General features: G+C 45.5%; 1 protein-coding gene across 1 annotated transcript in view; it reads right to left on the bottom strand.

The window, feature by feature from the left end:
* Nucleotides 1–419: 419 nt before the first annotated feature.
* The window catches only part of PHYHIP (phytanoyl-CoA 2-hydroxylase interacting protein), a 107280-nt gene continuing 83893 nt past the window's right edge, over nt 420–23806 (bottom strand). The window contains exons 3-5 of the mRNA XM_060787625.2: nt 17976–18150; nt 4955–5072; nt 420–1704 (exon numbers count right to left, since the gene is read on the bottom strand). Coding sequence (XP_060643608.1) covers nt 1170–1704; nt 4955–5072; nt 17976–18150 — 828 coding nt within the window. The 3' untranslated portion in view covers nt 420–1169. The remainder of the gene's footprint in view (nt 1705–4954; nt 5073–17975; nt 18151–23806) is intronic.

The following is a 23806-nucleotide window of genomic DNA, read 5'->3' as shown; positions in this document are numbered from 1 at the left end:
TCAAGACATGAGGGTTCTGTGTGGGAAGTTTGGCCCAATTCTATCATTGGTGGTATTCAGAATGCTATTTGATTGTAGGTGAACTACAAACCCCAACAACTACAACTCCCAGACGTCAAAGTCTATTTTCCCCAAACTTCACCAGTGTTTACATTTGGGCATATTGAGTATTTGTGCCAAGTTTGTTCCTGATCTATCATTGTTTGAGTCCACAGTGCTCTCTGGATGCAGGTGAACTACAACTCAAAAACTCAAGGTCAATGCCCACCAAACCCTTCCAGGATTTTCTGTTGGTCATTGGAGTTCTGTGTGCCAAGTTTGGTTCAATTCCATCATTGGTGGAGTTCAGAATGCTCTTTGATTGTAAGTGAACTATAAATCCCAACAACTACAACTCCCAGACGTCAAGGTCTATTTCCCCCAAACTCCACCAGTGTTTACATGTGGGCATATTGAGTATCCGTGCCAAGTTTGGTCCTGATCTATCATTGTTTGAGTCTGGGTGTAGGTATACTACAACTCCCAAACTCAAGGTCAATGCCCACCAAACCCTTCCAATATTTTCTGTCAGTTGTGGGAGTTCTGTGTGCCAAGTCTGGTTCAATTCCATCATTGGTGGAGTTCAGAATGCTCTTTGATTGTAGGTGAACTATAAATCCCAGCAACTACAACTCCTAAATGACGTAATCAATCCCCTCCAACCCCACCAGTATTGGGAATATTGGGTATTTGGGCCAAATTTGGTCCAGTGACTGAAAATTCATCCTGCATATCAGATATTTACATTCAAATACCGTTATATAGCGAAATTACAATTATGAAGTAGGAAAGAAAATAACGTTCTGGTTGGGGGTCACCACAACATGGGGGACTGGATTCAGGGGTCGCGGCATTGGGATGGTTGAGAAACACTGTGCTAGAAGAACAGACCCTGCGAAGCGTCCCTGACTCCATCTCTCCCCTGCGTTGGGACCTTATTTACAATGGCTAAGCAAACATGCAAGACAAGAGGGAAGAGACCGAGAGAGAGAGACAGGTGTGGGGCTGGTGGGTGTGCCGTGATGGGCCTGAATCCCCACCCCACTGCCCTTGACTCCCCGTCGGGGGCTCTCCGGTAGCCACTTCCATTCCTGAGGGCCTTGCATGTGCAGAGACCTCCCCTCCAGTCCCTAGCGCCCCACGCTGATATTGCACGTCTTGCAACTGGGATCTTTCTTGGCGTCGGCGGTGGACAGGCTCATGAGCTGGTGCCCGCTGATCTCCCCCAGGACGCCCAGGCTGAGGTCGACCGGCTCGGTGTAGATGATCTCCAGGATGACGTCCTGAGCGTGGCGGTAGACGATCTCCCCGTCTTCCACGCAGCAGGTCAGGAACTTGTTGCAGGAGATGTCCAACTGAGGCAAGCGCTCCTGGCAGAAGCGGTCTCCCGGAGAGCCCTTAGGCGCCAGCACCAGGACCACGTAGTGGTAGGCCGTGTACATGCAGTAGAAGTCCGCAAAGTAGAGGTTGGTGTTGGGGCCGAAGAAGCGCTGGGCCGCGATCTGGAAGCGGTAGCGGCCGTAAGGGGAGTCCTGGGGCGGCTGGCCGGTGTTGAACTCGGTGTTGCAGCTGAAGAAGATGCCGTGGAGCATGCCGCTGGTGGGCGAGCCGTGGCTGCCGCTGTTGTCCTTCAGGTACGGCTTCATGGTGTTCCCACAGTGCATCCTGTCCCAAAGGGAGACACAGACAATCAGGCCAAGGGAGAGATAATAGGGCTGTCCAACCACGGAAAAATTTGTTTCTAAAATCGATTCGTTTTTAGGGGGGTTTTGCGTTTTGTTATTTAAAAGAATTCCGAAATTTTTCTGTAAAAAAGTTCGATATTTATGAAATTTCGGAAATCGTAAAATAATTACGAAACATATCACAAATTCTTCAGATATTTGTCCATTTATTTGCACTTTAGCCTTTTGGTGTTTATAAATATCTTCAATTGCTGTAATAAACTGATAACCCAAGTCCATTTCTTTCATTAAAATCTTTTAAAAAATCCCAATTAAGGTTATCGAAAGCTTTTTCGGCATCCAGTGCTAGAAAGGCCGCCTCTTTTTGAGGGTTGGCTTCAAAACATGCAAATGTGAGTAGATCAATAGATACCGCTCCGGCGGGAAGGTAACGGCGCTCCATTCAGTCATGCCGGCCATATGACCTTGGAGGTGTCTACGGACAACGCTGGCTCTTCGGCTTAGAAATGGAGATGAGCACCACACCCCAGAGTCAGACATGACTGGAATTAAGGTCAGGGGACAACATTTGGGCCCACGGAGACGGCCAGCAAAGCGGGACCAAGCCCCTTTGCTGGCCGCCTCCCCCCGGTTCCCCAGCCTCATCCAAGAGGCTGGGGAAAGGAGCTGGGCCCACGGAATCGGCCGCCTTTGCCCGCCGCCTCCCTCCCCCTTCGCCCTCCTCTCACCCTCCCCGCAGGCCAGATAAATGCCCTCGGGGGACCGGATCTGGCCCGCGGGCCGTAGTTTGGGGACCCCTGCTCTAGACCATGGCCATATAGCCTGAAAAAACCTACAACAACCCAGTGATTCTGGCCATGAAAGCCTTCGACAATACATTATTATTATTATTATTATTATTATTATTAATTAAATGTGTGTGGGGGGTGGAATAACATCTTAAACTATGTTTTTAAAAAAGGCAGAAGGGAAAGGGCTGTTATGCCTTTCCTTTGCTTGAATGAACTGCCTAAACTCACAGCAAACCAGTAATTCCAGCCATGAAAGCCTTCGACAACAAATGAATGGCTCTCTGTTGTGAATGATTTGATTATATTCTCCTGCATGACAGGGGGTTGGACTAAGTGGCCCTTGGGAGTCCCTTCCAACTCTATAAATCCATGATCCTATGGCCTAGTTGGAATCACCATCTATAGTGACAGGAGGTGACTATTATTATTATTATTATTATTATTATTATTTGAAACACAACAAGATGGGTCCATAGCAGACAAGTTGTTGTTGTTATTATTATTATTAGAAACACAACAAAAGGAGTCCACAGCAGACAAGTTGTTGTTGTTATTATTATTATTATTATTATTATTATTATTATTTGAAACACAACAAAGTGAGTCCACAGTAGACAAGTTGTTGTTGTTGTTGTTGTTGTTGTTATTAGAAACACAACAAAATGAGTTCACAGCAGACAAGTTGCTGTTATTGTTATTATTATTATTATTATTATTATTACTATTATTTGAAACACAACAAAATGGGTCCACAGCAGACAAGTTGTTGTTGTTATTATTATTATTAGAAACACAACAAAATGAGTCCATAGCACACAAGTTGTTGTTGTTCTTGTTGTTGCTATTATTATTATTATTATTATTATTATTATTATTATTTTATTATTTGAAACACAACAAGATGAGTCCACAGCAGACAAGTTATTATTATTATTATTATTATTATTATTATTTGAAACACAACAAAATGAGTCCACAGCAGACAAGTTGTTGTTGTTGTTGTTGTTGTTGTTGTTAGAAACACAACAAAATGTGTTCACAGCAGACAAGTTGCTATTATTATTATTATTATTATTATTATTAGAAAAACAACAAAATGAGTCCACAGCAGACAAGTTGTTTTTGTTGTTGTTGTTGTTCTTGTTGTTGTTGTTATTTGAAACACAACAAAATGCGTTCACAGCAGACAAGTTGCTGTTATTATTATTATTATTATTATTATTATTATTATTAGAAACACAACAAAATGAGTCCACAGCAGACAAGTTGTTGTTGTTGTTGTTGTTGTTGTTGTTATTATTTGAAACACAACAAAATGAGTCCACAGCAGACAAGTTGTTGCTATTATTATTATTATTATTATTATTATTATTATAAACACAACAAAATGAGTCCACAGCAGACAAGTTGTTGTTGTTGTTGTTGTTATTTGAAACACAACAAAATGAGTCCACAGCAGACAAGTTGTTATTATTATTATTATTATTATTATTATTTGAAACACAACAAAATGAGTCCACAGCAGACAAGTTGTTGTTGTTGTTGTTGTTGTTATTATTATTATTATTATTATTATTATTATTTGAAACACAACAAAATGAGTCCACAGCAGACAAGTTGTTGTTGTTGTTGCTGCTATTATTATTATTATTATTATTTTATTTGAAACACAACAAGATGAGTCCACAGCAGACAAGTTGTTATTATTATTATTATTATTATTATTTGAAACACAACAAAATGAGTCCACAGCAGACAAGTTGTTGTTGTTGTTGTTGTTGTTGTTGTTATTATTATTATTATTATTTGAAACACAACAAAATGAGTCCACAGCAGACAAGTTGTTGTTGTTGTTGTCAGAAACACAGCAAAATGAGTCCACAGCAGACAAGTTGTTGTTGTTGTTGTTGTTGTTATTATTATTATTATTGTTATTTGTAACACAACAAGATGAGTCCACAGCAAACAGGATCACTCTGCTGGCTGTTATATTGGATCACGTGTCGGACACTTCCCAAGTGTTATTATATTGGCGAATAATGTGTGCAGATCTCAGTAAGGTGGCCTTCTGCAGCTGACAGATGGTAATTTGGTCAGTGCCAATTGTGTTTAAGTGCAGGCCAAGGTCTTGAGGCACTGCACCCAGTGTGCCCATCACCACTGGGACCCCCTTGACTGGCTTGTACCAGAACCTTTGCAGACTCTGGCACAATTATTATGATTATTATGATTATTATGTTTATTTATATGCCATTTTTTTCTCTCCATTTGGAGACTCAAACAACTTGTGCCCTCTTTTATTGCTTCAGGAAGACATGCAGCAACTGGAGATGACAACTAGTCTGGAGGAATGGCAAGGCATGAACTTTCTGGCTTCCATCAGCCACGGATGGTTGCCCACTGATGACTCAGGCCACTGGGTGCTTGGGAGGCGCTTACCTGACATGCTGGAAATACTCCTTGGTGTGGTTCCGATAGAAGACCGAAAAGCGGAGCATCCTTCCGGCAATGAGTTCGGCTTTCTCCTGCAGCTGGGCCAAATGCTCTTTCGCGTAGTCTGTGTGGAGACAACGGGCAACAAGGTTTGACATGCTTTGTATTGTCGAAGGCTTTCATGGCCAGAATCGCTGGGTTGTTGTAGGTTTTTTCGGGCTATATGGCCATGTTCTAGAGGCATTCTCTCCTGACGTTTCGCCTGCATCTATGGCAAGCATCCTCAGAGGTCTTGAGGTCTGTTGGGACCAGGAAAAAGGGTTTATATATCGTCAAAGGCTTTCATGGCTGGAATCACTAGGTTCTTGTGGGTTTTTTCGGGCTATAGAGCCTTGTTCTAGAGGCATTTCTCCTGACGTTTCGCCTGCATCTATGGCAAGCATCCTCACTCCCTCTGAGGATGCTTGCCATAGATGCAGGCAAAACGTCAGGAGAAATGCCTCTAGAACATGGCCCTATAGCCCGAAAAAACCCACAAGAACCTGGTTTATATATCTGTGGAATGACCAGGGTGGGACAAAGGACTCTTGTCTGCTGGAGCTAGGTGTGAATGGAGCTAGGTGTGAATGTTGGACCACTCTCACAACCACCATGTCAGATTACACAGAGAAGCCATTGATATCCACAAGCATGTGGACAATTTCAACAGAAAGGAGGAAACCGTGAAAATGAACAAAATCTGGCTACCAGTATTTAAAAAAACCCTAAAATTACAACAGCAAAACAGCAGAGGGAAAACAATCAGAGACATCTAATCACCTCTCAACAAAAGATTGCTCCAGGCAAATCAAATCAAGGTGGTCAGTTGAAACATTCACACATAGCTCCAGCAGAGAAGAGTCCTTTGTCCCACCCCGGTCATTCCACAGATATATAAACCCATTGTCCTAGTTCCAACAGACCTCACTACCTCTGAGGATGCTTGCCATAGATGTAGGCAAAACGTCAGGAGAGAATGTCTCTAGAACATGACCATATAGCCCGGAAAAACCTACAACAACCCAGTTGAAACATTCCCACCTAGCTCCAACAGACAAGAGTCCTTTGTCTCACCCTGATCATTCCACAGATATATAAACCCATTGTCCTAATTCCAACGGACCTCACTATCTCTGAGGATGCTTGCCATAGATGTAGGCGAAATGTCAGGAGAGAATGCCTCTAGACCATGGCCATATAGCCCGGAAAACCCTACAACAACCCAGTTGAAACATTCCCACCTAGCTCCAACAGACAAGAGTCCTTTGTCTCACCCTGATCATTCCACAGATATATAAACCCATTGTCCTAATTCCAACGGACCTCACTATCTCTGAGGATGCTTGCCATAGATGTAGGCGAAACGTCAGGAGAGAATGCCTCTAGAACATGGCCATATAGCCCGAAAAAACCTACAACAACCCAGTTGAAACATTCCCACCTAGCTCCAACAGACAAGAGACCTTTGTCTCACCCTGATCATTCCACAGATATATAAACCCAATTTCCTAGTTCCAATGGACCTCACTACCTCTGAGGATGCTTGCCATAGATGTAGGCGAAACGTCAGGAGAGAATGCCTCTAGAACATGGCCATATAGCCTGAAAAAACCTACAACAACCCATTTGCCATGCTTTTCTCCCATCTTGGAGGGTCAACCCCTCTAGACCAGGGGTCAGGAACCTTCGGCCCTCCAGGTGTGGTGGACTTCAACTCCCACAATTCCTTGAGGCTTTGTAGGCTAAAGACAGCACAAGGAATTGTGGGAGTTGAAGTCCACCACACCTGGAGGGCCGAAGGTTCCCCATGCCTGCTCTAGACCATGGCCATATAGCCCGGAAAAACCTACAACAACCCAGTTGAAACATTCCCACCTAGCTCCAACAGACAAGAGTCCTTTGTCCCACCCTGATCTTTCCACAGATATATAAACCCAATTTCCTAGTTCCAACGGACCTCACTACCTCTGAAGATGCTTGCCATAGATGTAGGCGAAACGTCAGGAGAGAATGCCTCTAGAACATGGTCATATAGCCCGGAAAAACCTACAACGACCTAGTTGAAACATTCCCACCTAGCTCCAACAGACAAGAGTCCTTTGTCCCACCCTGGTTTTTCCACAGATATATAAACCCAATTTCCTAGTTCCAACGGACCTCACTACCTCTGAAGATGCTTGCCATAGATGTAGGCGAAACGTCAGGAGAGAATGCCTCTAGAACATGGCCATATAGCCCGAAAAAAACCTACAACAACCCATTTGCCATGCTTTTCTCCCATCTTGGAGGGTCAACCCCTTGGACGCCTGCCTCCCCGGCTCCTTCTTCCCACTCCACCTGGCATCCCTTCCCTTTTGCCCCCGGGCCGTTCTCCCTTCCTGTCCCCTCCCATCTGGGTCGACACACCCTTGGCCTCCTACTTGGCAACTCTTGCTCCATCGTGAAATCTGGATTTACTGCCTTTCAGCACCTCTCCGCTTGTTCCCATCAGCTCAGGCCCAACCTTCCAAGCCAGCCCAAACAAGTGCTTTTTGTTTTTTTTTTCCATTTGCTTTGCTCCTGAACTTCAAAAACATCCACACGCTTCCTTTCACTGCCGTGCAGTTTGTGGACTTCTCAGGGCCCGTCCAGACAGTACCTTTATTGCACCAAACAGGAGGGTGGCCAGAAGCCATTCCCTGTAAACGTGGAAGCAATCACTACAAAAGGCAAAAATTGTGAGATTTCCAGGTGTGGGAATATCCCGGTTCTGAGCCAAATATGCGGATCTTCGCATGTCTGTGTTGTTGTTGTTCATTCGTTCAGTCGTCTCCGACTCTTCGTGACCTCATGGACCAGCCCACGCCAGAGCTCCCTGTCGGCCGACACCACCCCCAGCTCCTTCAAGGTCAGTCCAGTCACTTCAAGGATGCCGTCCATCCATCTTGCCCTTGGTCGGCCCCTCTTCCTTTTGCCTTCCACTTTCCCCAGCATCATTCCCTTCTCTAGGCTTTGCTGTCTCCTCATGATGTGGCCAAAGGACTTCAACTTTGTCTCTCGTCTCCTTCCCTCCAACGAGCAGTCGGGCTTTCTTTCCTGGAGGGTGGACTGGTTGGATCTTCTCGCAGTCCAAGGCACTCTCAGAACTTTCCTCCAACACCACAGCTCAAAAGCATCTCTCTTCCTTTGGTCAGTCTTCCTTCTGGTCCACCACCCCCAGCTCCTTCAAGGTCAGTCCAGTCACTTCAAGGATGCCGTCCATCCATCTTGCCCTTGGTCGGCCCCTCTTCCTTTTGCCTTCCACTTTGCCCAGCATCATTGTCTTCTCTAGGCTTTGCTGTCTCCTCATGATGTGGCATTCAAAGGACTTCCACTTTGTCTCTCGTCTCCTTCCCTCCAGTGAGCAGTCGGGCTTTCTTTCCTGGAGGATGGACTGGTTGGATCTTCTCGCAGTCCAAGGCACTCTCAGCACTTTCCTCCAACACCACAGCTCAAAAGCATCTCTCTTCCTTGGCTCAGCCTTCCCGAAGGTCCAGCTCTCACATCCGTAGGTGACTACAGGGAAGACCATGGCTTGGACTAGGCAATGGATCTTGGTTGCCAGTCTGATGTCTCTACTCTTGACTATTTTATCGAGACTGGACATTGCTCTCTTCCCAAGAAGGAAGCGTCTCCTGATTTCCTGGCCACAGTCTGCGTCTGCACTCATCTTTGTGCCTAGAAATACAAAGTCTGTCACGGCCTCCACGTTTTCTCCCTCTATTTCCCAGTTGTCAATCATTCTTGTTGCCATAATTTTGGTTTTTTTGACGTTTAGCTGCAACCCGGCTTTTACGCTTTCTTCTTTCACCTTGATTAGAAGGCTCCTCAGCTCCTCCTCGCTTTCGGCCATCAGAGTGGTGTCATCTGCATATCTGAGGTTGTTAATGTTCCTTCCAGCCATTTTCACCCCAGCCTTGCATTCCTCAAGCCCCGCACATCCTCGCATGATGTGTTCTGCATACAAGTTAAAAAGGTTGGCTGAGAGGATGCAGCCTTGCCGGACGCCTTTCCCAATCTGGAACCAGTCTCCTGTTCCTCTGTGGTCAGTTCTGACCATTGCTCCTTGGTCCTTGTCCAGATTCCTCAGGAGAGAGGGAAGGGGGCTTGGGATGCCCATCCCACCAAGAACTTGCCACAGTTTATTATGATCCTCACAGTCAAAGGCTTTAGAATAGTCAATGAAGCAGAAATAGATGTTTTTCTGAAACTCCCTGCCTTTCTCCATTCTCCAGCATCCGGAGATTGGCAATCTGGCCTCTAGTTCCTCTGCCTTTTCTAAACCCAGCTTGAACATCTGGCAACTCTCGCTCCATGTATTGCTGGAGTCTTTCTTGCAGGATCTTGAGCATTACCTTACTGGCATGAGAAATAAGGGCCACGGTACGGAAGTTGGAGCAGTTTGTATGTCCCTGCAATTGGAAATCATGGGATTTTAAATTTTGGGTTTATTCCCGGGTTTTAGATGTTTGTTCCTGATCGGTCAGTTCCTGGAGTCAGGGGGAGAATGTTAAACGGGCTCCCCTCCTTTCTTCACCACCGTGGACAGCGAGTGGAGAGGGGAGGCCTGGTCTCTGAGGGGTCACCCCTCTCTCTCTTGTGGGGTTCCTCCTCAGGGGGCCATTCTCTCCCCTCTCTTGTTCAACATCTCTAGGCGACCACTTGCTCAGCTGGTTCGAGGTTTTGGGCTGGAGTGTGACCAGTACGCCGATGACACTCAGCTGGTGCTGAAGATGGAAGGCCGACCGGACTCTGGACCCGATTGTTTCCCTCAGTGCCTCGAGGCCGTGACTGGATGGCTGCGTGCCGGCAGGTTGAGGGTGAATCCGGCAAAGATGGAGATCATAGAATCCTAGAATCAAAGAGTTGGAAGAGACCTCCTGGGCCATCCAGTCCAACCCCATTCTGCCAAGAAGCAGGAATATTGCATTCAAATCACCCCTGACAGATGGCCATCCAGCATCTGTTTAAAAGCTTCCAAAGAAGGAGCCTCCACCACACTCCCTCCGGGGCAGAGAGTTCCACTGCTGAACGGCTCTCACAGTCAGGAAGTTCTTCCTTGTGTTCAGGTGGAATCTCCTCTCTTGTAGTTTGAAGCCATTGCTCCATTGCGTCCTAGTCTCCAAGGAAGCAGAAAGGAAGCTTACTCCCTCCTCCTCCCTGTGGCTTCCTCTCACATATTTATACATGGCTATCATCATATCTCCTCTCAGCCTTCTCTTCTTCAGGCTAAACATGCCAAGTTCCCTAAGCCGCTCCTCATAGGGCTTGTTCTCCAGACCCTTGATCATTTGAGTCGCCCTCCTCTGGACACATTCCAGCTTGTCAATATCTCTCTTGGATTGTGGTGCCCAGAATTGGACACAATATTCCAGGTAAAGTGGTCTAACCAAAGCAGAATAGAGCATGGGGAGCATGACTTCCCTAGATCTAGACACTAGGCTCCTATTGAATTGGCTTTTTAGCTGCAGCATCACATTGTTGGCTCATGTTTAACTTGTTGTCCACGAGGACTCCAAGATCTTTTTCACACGTCCTGCTCTCAAGCCAAGCATTGTCCCCCATTCTGTATCTTTGCATTTCATTTTTTCTGCCAAAGTGGAGTATCTTGCATTTGTCCTCGTTGGTCAAGAGTCTGGGAGTCCTTTTGGACCCTCTGCTGAGGATGGAGGCCCAGGTCTCTCTCCGCCGTGAGCAGAACCGCCTTCTTTCTTTCACCTGCGGCCGGCTAGACGGCTGGCCCCCTCCCTGTCCAGGGACGACCTGGCTACGGTGATCCAGGCCACGGTCATCTCCAGACTGGACTACTGTAACACCCTCTACATTGGTCTTCCTCTGTCGGTGATCCGGAAGCTCAAGTTGGTACAAAATGCAGCTGCTCGGCTTCTTGCGGGAATTCCGATGAGATGCCACATCACCCCAACCTGACTGCAGCTGCATTGGTTCCCCATTGAGCACCGGATGACTTTCAAAGGGATGGGACTCCCCTTGAAGGCCTTGCATGGTCTGGGGCCGATGGACCTGAGGGACCGCCTCACCCCCTCCCAACCCCAGAGATCCCTCCGTTCGGAGGACCAAGATCTATTGAAAATTCCCAGTGTCAAGACCTTGCGCCTAACAGCAAACAGATGCAGAGCCTTCACAGCAGTGGCACCATCGCTCTGGAATACTCTGCCACCTGAAGGCCGTGCCTTGCGGGACTTATCAGATTTCCGCAGGGCATGTCAGACATACCTGTTTCGACAGGCTTTTGATCCTTGATATTGCTGTTTTTAAATTGTTTTAAATTGCTTTAAAATTTTGTTAGATTTCTTGTAAGCCGCTCTGAGCCCCAGGGGAGTGGCCGCATAGAAGTTCGAATAATACGTGGGGCTGCCCTTGAAGACGGCCCGGAAACTGCAACTAGTCCAACGCGCGGCAGCCATGATTCTAACAGGAGCGGAGCGCAGGGAGCACACAACCCCCCTGTTGCACCAGCTCCACTGGCTGCCGATTTGCTACCGGGCCCAATTCAAGGTGTTGGTATTGGCCTATAAAGCCCTAAACGGTTCCGGCCCAAGATACCTATCTGACCGCATCTCGGCCTATGAACCCACCCGGACTTTGAGATCTTCTGGGGAGGCCCTGCTCTCGATCCCGCCGGCCTCTCAAGCACGGCTGGCGGGGACAAGGGATAGGGCCTTCTCGGTGGTGGCTCCTCGGCTGTGGAACACCCTTCCTGTAGACGTTAGGCTGGCACCATCGCTCATGACATTCCGTAGAAAGCTCAAGACCTGGATGTTTGTGCAGGCGTTTGGGTAATTCAGTGCAAGTGTGGTAATGTGAACATAGGAACGGAACAATGATGATGAATTTAGATCACGTTTGGATGATGAGGCGATCGGGGGGATGGGATTTGTGATAATTGTGTATTGTTGATTGCTTATTGGTTATTAATGGAACTGTGTAATTTAACTGTTTGTATATTGATTATTGCTGTTTTTATTGTCTTTGCTGTTTGGAAACCGCTGTGAGTCGCCCTCGGGCTTGAGATACAGCGGTATACAAGAATAGTAAATAAATAAATAAATAAATAAATAAATAAATAAATAAATAAAAAATAATAATAAAAAGAAGGTGGCCCTTGAGTAGAAGGGAAAAACTTTGTTTGTGTGCCAGAGACTTCACGAAACATGTGGAGGGCATGTTTTCCATGGCCAGCACAAAGTTGCACCCCCCCCCCAGTCAATGTTGTATATCTTGGAACAGCACCTCATTCTTTGATGCTGCAACTACACAACCAAATCTGTCTAGACCAGTGGTTCTCAACCTGGGGGTTGGGACCCCTGAAGGGGTCACGAGGGGGTGTCAGAGGGGTCGCCAAAGACCATCACAGACAGTATTTTCTGTTGGTCATGGGAGTTCTGTGTGGGAAGTTTGGCCTAATTCTATCGTTGGTGGGCTTCAGAATGCTCTTTGGTAGTAGGTGAACTATAAATCCCAGCAACTACAACTCCCAAATGTCAAGGTCTATTTTCCCCGAACTTCACCAGTGATCACATTTGGGCATATTGAATATTTGTGCCAAGTTTGGTGCAGATCCATCATTGTTTGAGTCCACAGTGCTCTCTGGATGTAGGTGAACTACAACTCTAAAACCCAAGGTCAATGCCCACCAAACCCTTCCAGTATTTTCTGTTGGTCATGGGAGTTCTGTGTGGGAAGTTGGCCTAATTCTAGCGTTCGTGGGCTTCAGAATTCTCTTTGGTAGTAGGTGAACTATAAATCCCAGCAACTACAACTCCCAAATGTCTATTTTCCCCAAACTCCACCAGTGTTCACATTTGGGCATACTGAGTATTCGTGCCAAGTTTGATCCAGATCCATCATTGTTTGAGTCCACAGTGCTCTCTGGATGTAGGCAAACTACAACTCCCAAACTCAAGGTCAATGCCCACCAAACCCTTCCAGTATTTTCTGTTGGTCAGGGGAGTTCTGTGTGCCAAGTTTGGTTCAATTCCATCATTGGTGGGGTTCAGAATGCTCTTTGATTGTAGGTGTACTATACATCCCAACAACTACAACTCCCAAATGTCAAGGCCTATTTCCCCCCAACTCCACCAGTGTCCACATTTGGGCATACTGAGTATCTGTTGCAAGTTTGGTCCGGATCCATCACTGTTTGAGTCCACAGTGCTCTCTGGATGTAGGTGAACTACAACTCCCAAAACTCAAGGTCAATGCCCACCAAACCCTTCCAGTATTTTCTGTTGGTCAGGGGAGTTCTGTGTGCCAAGTTTGATTCAAGTCCATCATTGGTGGAGTTCAGAATGCTCTTTGAATGTAGGCGAATCCCAGCAACTACACCTCCCAAATGACAAAATCAATCCTCCCATCCCAACCCCACCAGTATTCAAATTTGGGCATATTGGGTATTTGTGCCAAATTTGGTCCAGTGAATGAGAATACATCTTTGCATATCAGATATTTACATAACGATTCGTAACAGTAGCAAAATTACAATTATGAAGTAGCAGTGAAAATAAATTAATGGCTGGGGGTCACCACAACATGAGGAATGTTGAGAACCACTGGTCTAGACAGATGGCCAGGCAGCCAGGCTCTAAAAAGTGTCAATAATGACAAAGTTCTGTTCCTGGCTTGAAAGTGTGTGTTCCTGTTTGACTGGGCGAGAAGTGGTGCTACCCCGTAAACTTTGTTTGTGTGGCAGATATAAATCCTTGGTGCTCTTGGTGCCCTTACTGCCTATTACAGGGGAAACCAGCTGATCCCCAACCCATCTAAAACACAGACATGTGCCTTTCACCTTAAGAACAGACAAGCATCCCGAGCTCTGAGGATTATGACCTGGGAAGGAATCCCACTGGAGCATTGCAGCACACCCACATACCTGGGAAGAGTCACTCTGGATTGTGCTCTGACCTACAAGAAGCACTGCCTGAACATCAAGCAAAAAGTGGCTGCCAGAAACAATATCATACGAAAGCTGACTGGCACAACCTGGGGATCACAACCAGATACAGTGAAGACATCTGCCCTTGCGCTGTGCTACTCTGCTGCTGAGTACGTATGCCCAGTGTGGAACACATCTCACCATGCTAAAACAGTGGATGTGGCTCTTAATGAGACATGCCGCATTATCACGGGGTGCCTGCGCCCTACACCACTGGAGAAATTACACTGCTTAGCCGGTATTGCACCACCTGATATCCTCCGGGAAGGAGCAGCCAATAGTGAAAGGACCAAGGCAGAGACATCTCCAGTTCATCCCCTGTTTGGGTATCAGCCAGCATGTCAATGACTTAAATCAAGAAATAGTTTCCTAAGATCTACAGAGACACTCGCTGGAACACCCCAGCAAGCGAGAGTCCAAAAGTGGTAGGCTCAAACCCAGAACCTCAACCAATGGCTGATACCAAATGAGAGACTCCCCCCTGGGCACACAGAGGACTGGGCGACTTGGAAGGCGCTGAACAGACTGCGCTCTGGCACCACGAGATGCAGAGCCAACCTCAAGAAATGGGGCTACAAAGTGGAATCCATGACATGCGAGTGTGGAGAAGAGCAAGCCACTGACCACCTGCTGCAATGCAGCCTGAGCCCTGCACATGATGCACAATGAAGGACCTCCTTGCAGCAACACCAGAGGCACTCCAAGGGGACAGAGACTGGTCAAAGGACATCTAATCAACTACCAAGCTTGCAAATTCTGTGTTTTGTCTGCTTGTTTGTTTTTTTTAATACAAATGTCTGGTTGCTGATGACAAGATAAATAAATTATTACTATTATTATTATTATTATTATTATTATTATTATTATTAGATACTTCCTGAAACGTCAGGAGGGCACAGTTTCTGTAGCCAGGACAAACAGAACTTTTGCAGTGATTTGCATATCTGAATCTCCGCATATTCACATATTGAGGGTTTTAAAAAAAAGTTCCCAGCGGAAATCCTGCAGCGGCCACCTTGGGAGCCTCTAAATCTGGCAACAAAGCCTCAAAATGGACAACAAAGGCAGAAATCCCAGGGCCAACTGTATGTGGACCTCTTCTGAAGTCCCGGGATTTTTTTTGCCCCAGATTAAAACCCGTGCTTTGGTGCTGTCTGGAAGCGCCCCAGGCGATTTTTATAGAAAGTAAAACCATGGGGGAAGCAATAGGAAAGCATAGGCAGGTATGGCTCTTCAGACATCACAGAGCTTGCCAATGGGTAGAACTGGCACATGGGACATCAAATCTACAATACTCAGTTCTTGTGGGTTTTTTCGGGCTATAGGGCCATGTTCTAGAGGCATTTCTCCTGACGTTTCGCCTGCATCTATGGCAAGCTTCCTCAGAGGTAGTGAGGTTTTGATGTAGATATCTACCTGTGTGTGTGGGTTTTCTGTAGACGGTGTGACCCAATTTTTGATCTGGTTTGCGGATGACTAGGACATCTAGAAAAGGCAGTCTTCCTTCATTTTCTTTTTCCATCGTGAACTGGATGTTTGGGTGGATGCTGTTGAGATGGTCCAGGAACCTGTTGAGTTCTTCTTCTCCATGGCTCCAAATGGTGAAAGTGTCATCTACATCTCTGAACCATATGTTTGGGTGGATGCTGTTAAGATGGTCCAGGAACCTGTTGAGTTCTTCTTCTCCATGGCTCCAAAGGGTGAAGGTGTCATCCACATCTCTGAACCATATGTTTGGGTGGATGCTGTTCAGATGGTCCAGGAACCTGTTGAGTTCTTCTTCTCCATGGCTCCAAAGGGTGAAGGTGTCATCCACATCTCTGAACCATATGTTTGGGTGGATGCTGTTGAGATGGTCCAGGAACCTGTTGAGTTCTTCTTCTCCATGGCTCCAAAGGGTGAAGGTGTCATCCACATCTCTGAACCATATGTTTGGGTGGATGCTGTTAAGATGGTCCAGGAACCTGTTGAGTTCTTCTTCTCCATGGCTCCAAATGGTGAAGGTGTCATCCACATATCTGAACCATATAGTGGGCTTTTTGGTTGCCGTTTCAAGAGCTTGTTTTTCAAAATGTTCCATGTAGAAGTTAGCTATGACTGGGCTATGGGGAGCCCTCTCAGCCTGGTCATAGCTAACTTCTACATGGAACACTTTGAAAAGCAAGCCCTGGAGACAGCAACCAAAAAGCCCACGATATGGTTCAGATATGTGGATGACACCTTCACCATTTGGAGCCATGGAGGAGAAGAACTCAACAGGTTCCTGGACCATCTCAACAGCATCCACCCAAACATATGGTTCAGAGATGTGGATGACACCTTCACCATTTGGAGCCATGGAGAAGAAGAACTCAACAGGTTCCTGGACCATCTCAACAGCATCCACCCAAACATATGGTTCAGATATGTGGATGACACCTTCACCATTTGGAGCCATGGAGAAGAAGAACTCAACAGGTTCCTGGACCATCCCAACAGCATCCACCCAAACATATGGTTCAGATATGTGGATGACACCTTCACCATTTGGAGCCATGGAGAAGAAGAACTCAACAGGTTCCTGGACCATCCCAACAGCATCCACCCAAACATATGGTTCAGATATGTGGATGACACCTTCACCATTTGGAGCCATGGAGAAGAAGAACTCAATAGGTTCCTGGACCATCTCAACAGCATCCACCCAAACATATGGTTCAGATATGTGGATGACACCTTCACCATTTGGAGCCATGGAGAAGAAGAACTCAACAGGTTCCTGGACCATCTCAACAGCATCCACCCAAACATCCAGTTCACCATGGAAAAAGAAAATGAAGGAAGACTGCCTTTTCTAGATGTCCTAGTCATCCGCAAACCAGATCAACAATTGGGTCACACTGTCTACAGAAAACCCACACACAGAGATAGATATCTACATCAAAACTCCAACCATCACCCAAGTCAAAAAAGAAGCACCATTAAAGCCTTGGCAGACCGTGCAAAAAGAATCTGCGAAGCCCACCTCCTCCAAGATGGACTGAACCACCTCAACTGGGCTCTCCAGGCCAAGGGAGACTCCACCTCAGACATCAGAAGAGCTGCAAGACCACCGAGAAGAAGCCACGAGAGTCAAGACGAAGACCCACCCAGAGGGAAAGTGTTCCTGCCATACATCAACGGAACCACTGACCGCAGAGGGAAGCTGACGAGGAAACACACCATACAAACAATCTACAAACCCACCAAGAAAATCCAACAAATGCTCCATTCAGCAAAGGACAAGAGGGATCCTCTCACCTCTGCAGGAGTCTACCATATACCATGCAGATGTGGACAAGCCTACAGAGGGACCCCCAAAGGCAGCAATGCCCAAAGAAGAATCCAGGAACATGAAAGGCAGTGCAGACTCCTTCAACCAGAGAAGTCAGCCATAGCAGAGCACCTGAGGAACCAGCCTGGACACAGCATATTATTTGAGAACAGAGAAATGCTGGACCACTCTCACAACCACCATGTCAGACTACACAGAGAAGCCATTGAAATCCACAAACATGTGGACAATTTCAACAGAAAGGAAGAAACCATGAAAATGAACAAAATCTGGCTACCAGTATTAAAAAATTCTAAAATTGCAACAGCAAAAACAGCAGAGAGAAAAACAGACAGGGACATCTAATCACCTTTCAAGAAGAGTTTGCTCCAGGCACAGTCAGCCCATTGTATGCTAATCAAGGTGGTCAGTTGAAAAGATTCACACCTAGCCCAATTTACAAAAAGCCCTTTGTCTCACCCTGGTCATTCCACAGATATATAAACCTCTTTTTTCCCATTTCCAGCAGACCTCACCTCTGAGGATGCTTGCCATAGATGCAGGCGAAACGTCAGGAGAAATGCCTCTAGAACATGGCCATATAGCCCGAAAAAACCCACAAGAACTGAGTGATTCCAGCCATGAAAGCCTTCGACAATAAATCTACAATACTTTGCCTCAATGTAAAGGAGATCACGAGCTACAGCCTTCTACTAAACGCTTACCACCAGTGCAGAATTCGACGGTCTCGCTCCATCCAGATACAAGATATTCCCCATCGCTCTGCTTGATGGCTGTCTGCACTGCCACGCTGTACTCCGTCCTGGGACTCAGGAACCAATGGCCCCTCACCGTCATGGGCAGGGCAACTGCCTTGGCCACCAACTTGGTAGGGACATCCTGTGCAAAGGAAAAAACACAAGCGGTCATCAGGCATCCAACTGGAACTTGGGATGCAGGACTGGTCTGCCAAGGCTATGGTTAGCTGTGAGGTGGCATTTTGGAGAGACTTGGCCACACTGGTACCAGACTGCTACTGACAAATGACAGCCACCCACTCGTATATGAGAGAGAAAATGCTTGGCTTGGTGAAATCAGAGAAAATCTAGTCTTCCTGCTCTTTGCCATTCCTACTTTATCTGCAGTGATGGTGATGATGATGATGATGATGATGATGATGATGATATAAAAACAAAGTATGGATCGTCAACGTTGCAATCCCAGGTGACAGCAGAATTGACGAGAAGCAACTGGAAAAGTTTACGTTGTAGTTCAGCCTTTGATTGTACCTGCACCTGATCTCTCTGTGGATTCTGGGCCTGTTAGTCATTCTGATGACACTGGGGATTCTGGGTCTGCAAGTCAGCAGAAAGGCCAGCAAGAGATTTTAAGTCCTGTAAATGAGCGGTCTGTGTCTGAAGGCCACATTCCTGAAAGGCAGTTCACGAGGGAAGCAAGGTCAGAAACAGATCAGAGTTCAGAGGATGAAACTGAAAGTCCAGGTTGACAGACTAATGAGCTGTTAGATAGGAGATTTACATTCCATCAACATAGAGCTTCTCAGGAGGTTTTACCAAACTCAAGACGCCTATTAGCCAAGTCCTTATCAGTTTCCCAGGGAATAATAACAATAATAATAATAATACTTTATTTTAGGGCTGGGCGGTTTCGTTTCGTAATTTCGTAATTCGTTAAAAATTCGTTATTTTTTTTTATAACAAAGCGATATTGAACCATTCAGGAGCAGCTAAAAAACGAAACGAATTTTTCCAATTCGTTTCCTAATTGTTTCGTAATTGATTCGTTATTGATTCGTTATTATTTCCGCATGTCTGGTGCAAGTTTTAGGGTTGCTGTTTGTTTTCTCAGTGAAAAAAAATATAATTATCACACCAACAGTCAACAACAGACGGAGAGAGAAGCTTCAGAAGTTTTTTTAGCGTATTGCGCAATCGCGTCCGCCATTAACGAATCAATTCGTATTCGTTTCGTATTGTTTCGTAATTTTACGAAATTTCGTAAATATCGAACTTTTTTAAAGAAAAAATTCGGAATTCTTTTAAATATCGAAACGCAAACAACCCCAAAAAACGAATCGATTTTAGAAACAAATTTTTCCGTGGTTGCCCAGCCCTACTTTATTTATATCCCACTACCATCTCCCCAAGGGACTCGGTGTGGCTTACATGAGGCTGAGCCCAAAATACAACAATACAAGCAATAACAACAACAATACAAGCCGTTTAAAAACAACAAAACAATAACACAATAACACAACATTATCAAATAGGACAACACACTTTAAAAACTACGGGTAGGCCAAATGTAATTAAAATTAAAATAATGCTGGACATGGGCGAAGGAAGTGATAGGGCAGTTTATGGAAACATACGAGCAGACCTAAAGACAATATGAAGTGCTTTGGAGGACAAAGTGCTATGGCATCACTATTCTGGGAAGGCACACTGGAACAACCACGTCTTCAAGCTCCTCTTAAAGACTGCCAGATTTGGGGTATGCCTGATATCCTTAGGGAGTGAGTTCCAGAGTCGAGGGGCCACCACCGAAAAGGCCATCTCTCTTGTCCCCACTAATCGCGCTTGCGATGCAGGTGGGAGTGTGAGCAGGGCCTTTCCAGAAGATCAAAGAAATCGTGTGGGTTCGTATACAGAGATGTGGTCACGCAGGTAGGCGGGTCCCAAACCATTCAGGGCTTTGTAGGTAAGAACCCGCACCTTGAATTGGGTCCGGAAAATGAATGGCAGCCAGTGGAGCTCCTTAAACAGGAGAGTTGACCGCTCCCTGTAAGGAGCCCTGGTTAACAACCTGGTTGCCGCCCATTGGACCATCTGAAATTTCCGAGCCGTCTTCAAGGGCAGCCCCACATAGAGTGCATTGCAGTAATCCAGTCTAGAGGTGACTAAGGCATGGACAACCCTGGCCAGATCCGCCTTCCTGAGGTACGGTCGCAGTTGGCGCGCGAGTCTCAATTGTGCGAAAGCCCTCCCGGACACCACCGACGCCTGAGCTTCAAGCGTAAGTGATGAATCCAGGAGGACATCCGAACTGCGGACCTGTGGCTTCAGGGGGAGTGTAACCCCGTCCAGCACAGGTTGCCACCCTATACCCCGATCCGGCTTACGATCTACCAGGAGGACCTCTGTCTTGTTGGGATTGATCTTCAGCCTGTTCGTCCTCATCCAGGCATGATTTTCTCTCTATATTAGCTATCCCAGCAGATGGATCCTTCAGTCCAAGCAACGCTGGTGTTTGAGTATAGAATACTGCCAAGTCAAGGGATTTCTAGTAGGCTTGGGCGATCCAGTTTGTTAATTTCGTAATTCGTTATTAATTCGTATTTAAATTAGCTTACGATCCAATATCGAACCATGCAGGAATAGTGTGAGGAGTAATTAAGAATCGAAACAATTTTTCCAATTTTCGTTATTATTTCGTAATTATTTCGTAATTATTTCTGTATGTCTGGTGCAAGTTTTACAATCTCGCATTGACCCCACTTCCGGTCCCTTTGCTCTGCTGCTTCCCTCCTCTTTCCTCATGCTTCTTCTTGCCTCACTCTAATATACAATACTATAATATCATATATAATATAATAATATTATTATAATATAATATAATATATATTATTATATTACTATTATATTGTATTATTGTATGTATTATATTATATTATTATAATTGTATAATATAATATATATTATATATATATAATATATATAATATAATATAATATACAATAATATAATATAATAATAATATTATAATAATATAATATAATATAATATACAATAATATAATATAATGGCTCCTCGGCTGTGGAACACCCTTCCCGTGGACATCAGACTGGCTCCTTCCCTGATGATATTCCGCAGGAAATTAAAGACCTGGCTGTTTAAGAAGGCGTTCGAACAAGAAGTGCAATCATTGGTAATTGACTATAGGAATGGCACAACGGGTAATGATACTGGATTGTGGTTTTGACGATGAGACGACGTGGAATGGCTTTTGTAGTAATGATGATGTTTTGGATGATGATGTTTTTTGTTAATGATGGATTGTGGATTATTTTATATTGTGTCTTGAATTCTGAACCTGTTCTTTCTATGTTGTACACTGCCGTGAGTCACCCCTGGGCTGAGAACAGCGGTATATAAGCAAAGTAAATAAATAAATAAAATAAATAAATAAATTATAATATAATATACAACAATATAATATAATATAATATAATATAATATAATATAATATAGTTGTTGTTTGTTTTATCACACCAACAGTCAACAACAGAGGGAGAGGGAAGAAGCTTCAGAAGTTCCCCCTGTCCCGTTTGGAGGTTTTTTTAGCATATTGCGCAATCGCGTCCGCCATTAATGAATTGATTCGTAATTTACGAAATTTCGGAAATTTCGAAATTTTGAAATCTTAAATTTCGGAAGTCCTCAGAATTTAGAAACGCTAGCGCACCCTGGAAACGAAACGAGTTTAGAACCAATTTTTTTCTTGATCGCCCAAGCCTAATTTCTAGTTTCATGTTCCATGTTTCCTTTTGTTCAAGTTTTGAGGACTGTTCCTGAATCTCAGCAGCACAGCACAATATTAGTTATTATATATTACTATATTGTACTATACCACTATACTGTAATATTATTAGTAATATTACATGTAATATGAAATATAAAATTATTATATTGTATTATTAGTAGTATTTTATTGTATTACATTATAATATTATCAAGCACAATATTAGTATTATATATTACTATATTTATTTATTTAAAACATTGATATTCCGCCTTTCTCACCCCGAAGGGGACTCAGGGCGGAGCACAGCATATATATGGCAAACATTCAATGCCGGGACACAGATTCACACACAATACATAAACATTAAAAACATTTATCAAAATATTAAAACCGTCCTAGCCATCAGCATCAAATCCAATTGGCCTGGTCATCTTTCCTATTGCTGCTTTATTGCCCTGTCCCGAAAGCTTGGTCCCACAGCCAAGTTTTGACCCTCCTTCTAAAGGACAAGAGGGAGGGGGCCGAACTGAGGAAGGGAGTTCCATAGCCGGGGAGCAATCACCGAGAAGGCCCTGTCTCTCGTCCCCACCAATCGTGCCTGTGACAATGGCGGGATGGAAAACAGGGCCTCTCCAGAGGATCTTAATCGCCGCGATGGTAAATAAGGGGAGATGCGTTCATAGAATCATAGAATCATAGAATCATAGAATCAAAGAGTTGGAAGAGACCTCATGGGCCATCCAGTCCAACCCCATTCTGCCAAGAAGCAGGAATATTGCATTCAAATCACCCCTGACAAATGGCCATCCAGCCTCTGCTTAAAAGCTTCCAAAGACGGAGCCTCCACCACACTCCGGGGCAGAGAGTTCCACTGCTGAACGGCTCTCACAGTCAGGAAGTTCTTCCTCATGTTCAGATGGAATCTCCTCTCTTGTAGTTTGAAGCCATTGCTCCATTGCGTCCTAGTCTCCAAGGAAGCAGAAAACAAGCTTGCTCCCTCCTCCTCCCTGTGGCTTCCTCTCACATATTTATACATGGCTATCATATCTCCTCTCAGCCTTCTCTTCTTCAGGCTAAACATGCCCAGCTCCCTAAGCCGCTCCTCATAGGGCTTGTTCTCCAGACCCTTGATCCTCTGGACACATTCCAGCTTGTCAATATCTCTCTTGAATTGTGGTGCCCAGAATTGGACACAATATTCCAGATGTGGTCTAACCAAAGCAGAATAGAGGGGTAGCATTACTTCCTTACATCTAGACACTATGTTCTGACAGGTAATTTGGACCGGGGCCATTTAGGGCTTTCTGGGCCAAAGCCAGCACTTTGAATGGTGCCTGGTAGCAAACTGGCAGCCAATTGAGCTGGCGTAACATAGGAGTTGTATGCTCCCTGTATGCCACCCCAGTTATTAACCTGGCTGCCTCTCGTTGGACTAGTTGAAGCTTCTGAGCAGTCTTCAAAGGCAACCCCATGTAGAGTGCATTGCAGTAGTCTATCCTAGATGTAAAGAGAGCGTGGACCACTGTGGCCAAGTCTGGCTTCCCAAGGTACGGGTGCAGCTGACACACAAGTCCTAATTGTGCGAAGGCTCCCCTGGCCACCGCTGCCACCTGGGATTCCAGGCTCAGTGATGAGTCCAGGAGGACCCCCAAACTGCAAACCTGTGCCTTCAAGGGGTGTGTGACCCCGTCCAGCACAGGCTGTGACCCTATACCCTGTTGGGCCTTGCGACTGACCAGGAGGACCTCTGTCGCTCTCATCCAGACCATCAAAGCGGCCAGGCACCGGTTCAGGACATGGACAGCCTCCTTAGCATCTGGTGGAAAGGAGTGATAGACTCTGTGATGTCACAGATGGCATCAAAGTCCAAAACTCTGGATGATCTCACCCAATGGCTTCATGTAGATGTTAAACAACATGGGGGACAATACTGAGCCCTGTGGGACCCCAAAGGGCAATGGCTGTGGGGCCGAGCAGGAGTCTCCCAGCAACTTCTGGGTACGAACTTCCA

The sequence above is a fragment of the Anolis sagrei genome, chromosome 7, assembly GCF_037176765.1.
Source record: "Anolis sagrei isolate rAnoSag1 chromosome 7, rAnoSag1.mat, whole genome shotgun sequence".
Lineage (NCBI taxonomy): Eukaryota > Metazoa > Chordata > Lepidosauria > Squamata > Dactyloidae > Anolis > Anolis sagrei.
This window is presented reverse-complemented; position numbering and strand designations above follow the sequence as displayed.